The 7,916-nt window shown below is 32.6% G+C and overlaps 1 protein-coding gene across 1 annotated transcript; it reads right to left on the reverse strand.

Moving 5' to 3' along the window:
• Positions 1 to 1,994: 1,994 nt before the first annotated feature.
• Positions 1,995 to 7,878, reverse strand: LOC138314615 (protein-S-isoprenylcysteine O-methyltransferase-like). The gene is made up of 4 exons (XM_069255032.1): positions 7,665 to 7,878; positions 5,413 to 5,671; positions 4,907 to 5,124; positions 1,995 to 4,549 (listed from the first exon to the last, which is right to left on the reverse strand). The coding sequence occupies exons 1-4, from the start codon at positions 7,875 to 7,877 to the stop codon at positions 4,367 to 4,369; spliced, it is 873 nt and encodes a 290-aa protein (XP_069111133.1). The 5' UTR covers position 7,878; the 3' UTR covers positions 1,995 to 4,366.
• Positions 7,879 to 7,916: the final 38 nt, after the last annotated feature.

Below are 7,916 nucleotides of genomic sequence, written 5' to 3' on the forward strand. Positions count from 1 at the left end.
TGAAGAATAAGTTTCTTAATGATTTAAGCAAATTTTACCACAGACATGAGATCAGTCATTGGTAAAAATTTACAAGCATTTCGTATGATTTTTATGCGACACATCAAGGGTCTGTTCTATGCTATCCCAGCATACCTATGGTTATTTTCATCTCGGGGAATAATGATCACGGAGAATACAATTGTTTCACAACTTCAGCCAATTTGACCCAATATTGTATGATGTTCAAACTTATTTCTTTATTCTAGCATGCATTTACTCCATATCCGATCCATGTGCCCTTTACAGAAACATTAAGACCAACACCAGTTGATGTAAATAAGCCCTTTATAGGCCCGATATAAAGTCGTTTTGCTTAGTGACTTAATAGTAAGCAATACAAACACATTAATTAACATGTGATATTTTTAATAATCTCCGAAATCAAACAATAACCATGACATTTCATACTAAGTATTACTTTAGTTTATATACGCACACACACTATAATATACCAATATCTACATGTATCAAACATCACTTCAATATGTGATATGTTGGACTATGTGTTACGCTTGTAGTCAATCCACTGTGTACAGAGCCTTGATACTCTAGGATAGACATACAAAATAACAGCCAGGGTTCTATTAGTTAAACGTCCTATTAACAGCCAGGATCATGTAAGGACGTACCAGGTTTGTTGGTGGAGGAAATCCAGAGTATCCAGGAGAAAAACCACTGACCATCAGTCAGTACCTGGCAACTGCCCCACATGGCATTTAAACTGTGGCCACCCAGAGGTAGAGGGCTTGGTTAATATGTCCAGACATTTTAACCGATCGGTCACTGCTGTATGTGATTTGATAGATAATTCACAAACTTTCTTTGGTGATGAAATATTAATTTAAAATGCAATGTTTTGAAAATGGAAACCACAGCAGTTTAATTAGTAAAGCGGTGATGCTGTTAGTAATTCATCAATTAATAAGGAATGAAAAACTTCTACGGAAGCAACTCGTCTAGAAACCATAACCAAATATCGAGTCTTAGTACTACTGATGCATCAAACTTCTACAAACACCACCAGTCTATAAAAGCATCTCTATATAGAGAAAAATGTTTTCAGCTAAAGTTTCGTGATGAGAAATAAAATTTGTCCTAATATGGACCACCATGATAACCAGCCACAATTTAAAACACAATAAAAACATTCACAAGTGTAAGGGAACTAACTGTGTATGTATAGTTCTTCAAATTCAAAAAGGTGACGTTAGTGTTGGTGATAATAAAATAACCCTGGAATGTGTCATGTTTAAAAACTATATTAATCAGTGTTCAATATAATGAGTTGGATAATAAGGAAATGTTTGTTAAAACAAGACCAGCCATGATAAAAAAATCTGTGTTCAGTCAAATAATAAATAGCCATAATAAAATAAATGTTTATTTACCTTAGTAAAAAGAGAACAGCCATGATAAACCATCCATTTCTAATTATTTTGCTTGGATGTTCCTGCTGACAGTAGCTTCATACTGTCAAAGATATTCTGGATTTTTTTTCTTAGAGTCATCTCCTCTGTTAGAAGAAATCTCATCTACATTTGTCATTAGAAAGGAAGAATCAATAACTTTGCTTAGCTAAACTTCTTTTTAATGAAGACTGTTACACCAACTGGTGATGCCAATCTTACAAGCTACGCAGGAACTGTGCACCACCTCTTCCTAGGGGCAGACAACTCTGATGTTAATGACAGAATATGTGTAATACAGGATCGGACAAAAAACATAATACCAGGTATACTGTGTTCTCCATAATCATCACTCCAGATAATTTTAACATGTGTATTACAACTTTATTATTCTGATAATGGAATGTAAAATCTAAAACAAATAATAATAATCTTATCTATGATTTATCTCCCTTGATTAAAATATTATGACAAGTCGTTTACATTTGCCATGATATGAAGTTTTTTTTCTCCTTTTAATTAAAAATTGAATGTAAATTAAATAAATTGATTAAAGATGCTCCACCGCTGACAAATGGTATTTTTTCACTATCAAAAACATGAGCAAACGATTTAGTATTTTTCTTCAGTTACAAAAGTTACTTACTTTACACCATTACCACCATTGAAAAGTTTGAGCTTCTAATTTTACTTTATGTTGAAAATATAAAGAAATAATTAATTGCATCCCGAAAAAATTCCATGTCACTATACCCTATATGGAATGAAGTGACTGATTGCGCATGCACCAAAGGCAAAATGAATTATTTTATTATAGTTTTTGTGTTAATTAGACATACATATATACAATTGAACACCAATTATTGTTCAAATGATGAATGTCATTTATGCTCTGTCGGCGGTGGAGCATCTTTAAAGATATGGATGTGTTTAATTTCAAAATATGATTGTTTGCTAAATATTTGACATCAATATAAATTCCAAATATTCATGATTGAAATATTTTATCATTGTTATGTTGTTGCTTTTGTATTTGCTGTAAGGTGAGAAAATCGCCTTAAATTTACTCAGCATGACAAGGGTTAAACAGGCACACATATTACTGTACATGAGAATGTTGGGAGCCCTGTTTTATCCTTGTGGCTGTATAAGGTAGACAACTACACACAATGGATACTGGATACAAATCTACAAGTACATAATTGTGTTGTAAATATACCTAATTCTCACAGAATATTGAAAAGTTATTAAATACAGAGTTATTTACTCTTGTTAGCAGTTTTCAATACTGAATTTACACCATTAGGCTTCTACCATTTCTTACGATTGTGTAAGAAAATTCAAAAGATATTTTATGGCTTTGCTTCTATTACAATGATTCCAAAAAATCTAAACTAACTACCCGGTATTCTAACTTTTCGACTGATTAAACATGAATTGTCTTTAAAAGATAGGGAATGAGGATATTCTGGAGTAGTACATTTAATTGTCATTTCAAATATAACCATGATCACTTCTAATTAGCCCAGGAAATTCCTTATATAAAGTCCTATAGCTACCAGATATAATTCATACCACAATGTACATGTACCGCCAAACCAAGGGCATAGAGTTTGGAAATCAATATAATCTAAAAACACTTATACTGCATCACAAATACCTTCTCAACATCTACACTTGTAACAATTCATAAATATCACATATTCAGGCCATTTATAACAAACGATATACAGTAATAAAATTATATGTACATTCTAAAAAACAAGTACGTACTACTTTATAACATAAAATGTCCATGGTGTAGAAACCTTCGCTGTTTTCATGGGTGAGTGAAACCACAAATATAACACAACAAAAGCTGTTTTATAGATTATTGGAATCACTGTTTAACGGCCAAATATTTGTAATGACGAAAGTAAGTACCCACGATTATTTAATGTTATACAGTATATAAAAGTATCATCTATTGGACCCTTCAAAAATTATGACAGAACTTAAAAAAATGCCCAAAATTATTAAAGGCCCACTACCTTTCCGAAACGGCTTTTAATTTTTAAAATGGGAATGTAAAACAAGATCTATAATTTTGTAGAGTCGCAAAAGTTATAAACTTACAGTTAAGACTACATTTATCATCACCTTCTGAACGATTTGATTAAAATAAATAAAATGTTTATTTTCATAATGCGGGTCGTATTATGTTTCCCACTGTCGTCCTAAATACCGCGCAGTAGTTGACCATCACTGCGCCAGACGGCAAAACAGCGAATTGTCTCTCCACTGTTTTCATATATATAATATGCAGAAAATCATGCATATGTTTGGTGTCGAAACCTTATTTTACGTCATCGGTATGCATTTTCTGATGATATTAATGTTTTTTAAGAAACCTTTATATTTTGCTCCGGAAAGGTAATGGGCCTTTAACAAAAAAAAATTATCCTCATACCATTTATCATATTTTTGTATCATTAAAGTTTAAAAGCTATAGGTCTATTTGTGCAACAGATTTTATTTCAATATTTGGAGATTCTGGAAAATGATCGTTTTTTTGTGGACGTGGGTTACGCTACATGGGCTTAAATATTGCATGTTATAGGACAGGGTTTACTTTACAATCTGAAACCTGTCTGTGATCGGGGTTAAAAGGGACTGAATTGTCAATGCGAATTCATATATGTACATGATTTTATTTACTGAAAAGATTTATTTGTAGATATTATGGTGAAATATAAATAAACTCTATTTGTTTTTAATTAAATGAATACAAGGATGCCCTAACTAGGTTTGTAAATTTTATGTTGACCGCATACTGTGGACACAATACACTATTGTTTGTTACATTTCTATAAATACTAATGGAATTCGACTGATAAAGGCATAAATTTGGTATTTAGTGCATAGTTATCACATACAGTCTACATTTCTCCTCGGTACCCGGAAATAAACGGCAAGCCAGTGCCAACTCTCTTCTGGTAGTCCAAATAATGTTCTCCAAAAAAGTTGAGCAAATAAATTTCTTCTTCGTAAATCCTTTCCTTAAAGAATTTCCATGACACAATAGTATATCCTATCAGACAGACTGGATTGAATAGGATCAGCTGTAAAAAAAGAAAATGATATTGGTATTATTGTGTTAATAATTACTGTTGACAGAAAGTCAATTGGAAAGTTAAGCTACAATTACGCTTAGGTGTGACAAATAGCGCTCATCGGCTGCACAAATGATAAGCCGCCATATTGTTTATATTTCTATACCAACAAGAGCACTAGCGCCACCTAGTGACGCCAAGAGCAATAACTCCCTGATGCAGATGTGAACATAATAATGTAAGGAAGTACTGACCTGTACTATATTTGACAAATTAACCTGTGAACCTACAATATATGATATATATAGCCACGTACCTATGACAGTGTACCTATGTACCAATAGTTTACCTACATGTATGACATACCTGTGTGCCGATGCTCCAATAGAACCAGCCTACGTAGGATGGATGACGACAATAAGAGTAGATGCCAGATGTAACTAACGTGTGGCCATCTTGTTTGATGTACTGGACGTAATGGTTAAAGTTTGTCTTGGCTGTAAACATACTGGCCTTACGAATTATCTCCCCTAGTACCACTATCAGCAAGCCCACAAAACTGATCATATGGAACTGCTTCAGACCTAAAATCAGGTAAAGTATATAGTTCAATATTTTGAAATTGATTGGAATGAAAATAATAACGTTCATAAGCAAAATAAAAAACAAAAAATAAAAACCATTTGCATTAGGTATTATCTTTAGTATCTTATTTTTATAAATATATTTAACTTAGTATTTTTCTTATAAAAAAAAAACACCAAAAACTACCAAATCTTATTTAATCATCGTACATGAATGTACATATATTATTGACATCTTTGAAACTATTTCTGCCTTTAGAGTAAATACAAAGTGATACATAAACTTACCTGGTGCTATGTACCATTCAATACTAAACTCTAACCAGCTCGCCATAGCAGCCAGTTTATATTCTCGACTGTGATCAAGTAGGAATGAATCTAAAGTCAGTGATCGTGGATTGGTTACAGCTGTAGTGTAATATTCCGAAAAATGGAAAAAGCTCAGTGCAATTATGTACCAGCCAAAATAGGTCCATGTTGTTCCAGACCAACTTATAAGTAATCCAAGTCCAAATACTGTTCCCAATAATGCTGCTCGTACTGCCACCTAAAGAAAACAAATCCATCTATTTAACATTTTGAAATAATCTTTTTTTTTAACTTAAAGGGACAATTCAGTCTAAGAGAACATTTAAATTTGTACATATATCGGAAAAACCAGTTTTTATAGAAATTAGATCAGTCGGTTTTACTGTGATATGTCTGAAAAGCCTGTGGCTGTGACATGTGTGTAGATGTTCAACCTCGCTCACTGTCAACCATTACACATTGTGGTCGAACTTCTTGTATGCCAAACCCTGTCCCTTGCTCGTAGAGTAATGCAACCTTTTTCTAGAACTGCTCAAATCGCTCAAACAATAGTGTGTTTACCTTATTAGGTGAATTGTCTTGCCTAAAAATCATTTTATCATCTTCTCAGTGGTTATGTAGTTTATTTGTTTAACGTGCGTGACTTTGGCTCGGGTATGGGTACAGCGTCCACATTGTACCTGCTTAATCGTATTGATCAACGATTTGATATTTCAACGATATTAATTAAAATACTAAACAATGACATGGAATTTGTCAATATTTTATGTTATATGTTTCATAAGAAATGTAGAACAATACATTTATGCCATATTTTGCTTCTTGGTTATGTAGAAGAATTAGCCTGAGCGAATTGTCCCTTTGGTACATACTAACTTTACTTTATATACAAAACATGACAATTTCTGAAATATAAAATTTTAAAATTAATTATTTAATAAAATTCAATTTAGATTTTTGGCTTGTTTTGGTTTATCACTGTCCAGTACTATTTAAAAGCAATTATATACTTAGATTCCATATGAAAATCAAACATACGCATCAATGTATATCGTACGACGCTCTATTTTCACGCTGATCAATAATTGCACACTTTGATTTCCAGGTGACGTCATTTGCACATAAAGCCATGACGTCACATACCTGGCTATTTTTTTTATAGTGTGGTTGCTATTTATTCCTTCTCATTGCAAAATTATGATGAGAATTCGAAACGATCTACTAATCTATATTAAGCCCACTTAAAATGTTTATATTTGGAGATAATTTTGTAATGCTATTTCGTAATGGAATGGTTTTCAGTCTTAAACTATTTACAAGACGTTACGGGCATCTTTATAACTGCAGAAATATCATCGGGAATGCTTGGGGTCACATAAGTGTTAAATGGACGATTGTATCGATTATAACAATTTTTATGGACACCACAATGTACGATGTTTCTTAATTTTAATGAAATAATTCTTGTCATTTTATATTTCATTGAAATAACTCAAAATTAATATTTTTCAACATATATCATTAAATTGCCCTATTAAGGTAGTAAAACGATTAAAAACCAATGTTAATACATTTTCCACATCCCCATTTAATTTCCTTTCTTTCTTGTACTAGAATTAATCTATTTATTTTCATGGTTAATAACGACAGAATAAAGCAAAATATCTTTATTAATATTTATACGACATAAATTATTTGTTAATCATCGTAGAATGTTGTTTGGCGAGGTGGGTGAAACATGATGACGTCGGCAACCGGAAGGTATTTATTATACATTGTTTACGTCTTAAGCTAGATATATGAATATAGGACAAGGAGAGAGCTTAAAACCCCTTAAATTTATAATCAGCAGTAGATTAATGTATGTGCATTATGATTAGTTTGACTTTCTTTTATTTCTATTAATACCTACTTTTTAAGTGGGCGAAAAACGATATCTCTATGATAAGCCTAGTCAAACCATGTTTACTTGAAGTTGCCTTACACTCGATAAACCTATAATGTTACCCACAGCTTGCCCTGTGGAGCCCACTAACGTGTTACTGGTATACGTACTTTGGCCAATATTGTATTTTAGACTTAAAAAAAAACATTTGTTTTATAACATCAGTTACAGTACTGTTTTTGTTATTATGTTTGAATGATTTTTACCAATAAAGCAACAACAAGAATCTCTGTTCAAATAAACAGTTCGGCAGTATCTTAACAACGTGTCAGATCTCTGTAACAACCTTGTAAATGTCTTTCTCATTCCTCTGGACATTGTATATGACAAACAGGACTCCATTGTAACAGGCGATGTAAGCCAGGAGTAATACGATCCAAAAGTCGTCCCATATATTCTGGAAGCTTCTGCCAAAAACACCGATACATGGCAGCAGGGAAACACACGCAGCCAAACAAAAAGTCTGGAGACTCACTCTGCCTTTTCTAATCGCCGCCATTGCCAGGCGGATCTAAAATTCGATACGAAATTAAAAAAA

The sequence above is a fragment of the Argopecten irradians genome, chromosome 1, assembly GCF_041381155.1.
Source record: "Argopecten irradians isolate NY chromosome 1, Ai_NY, whole genome shotgun sequence".
NCBI classification, from domain to species: domain Eukaryota; kingdom Metazoa; phylum Mollusca; class Bivalvia; order Pectinida; family Pectinidae; genus Argopecten; species Argopecten irradians.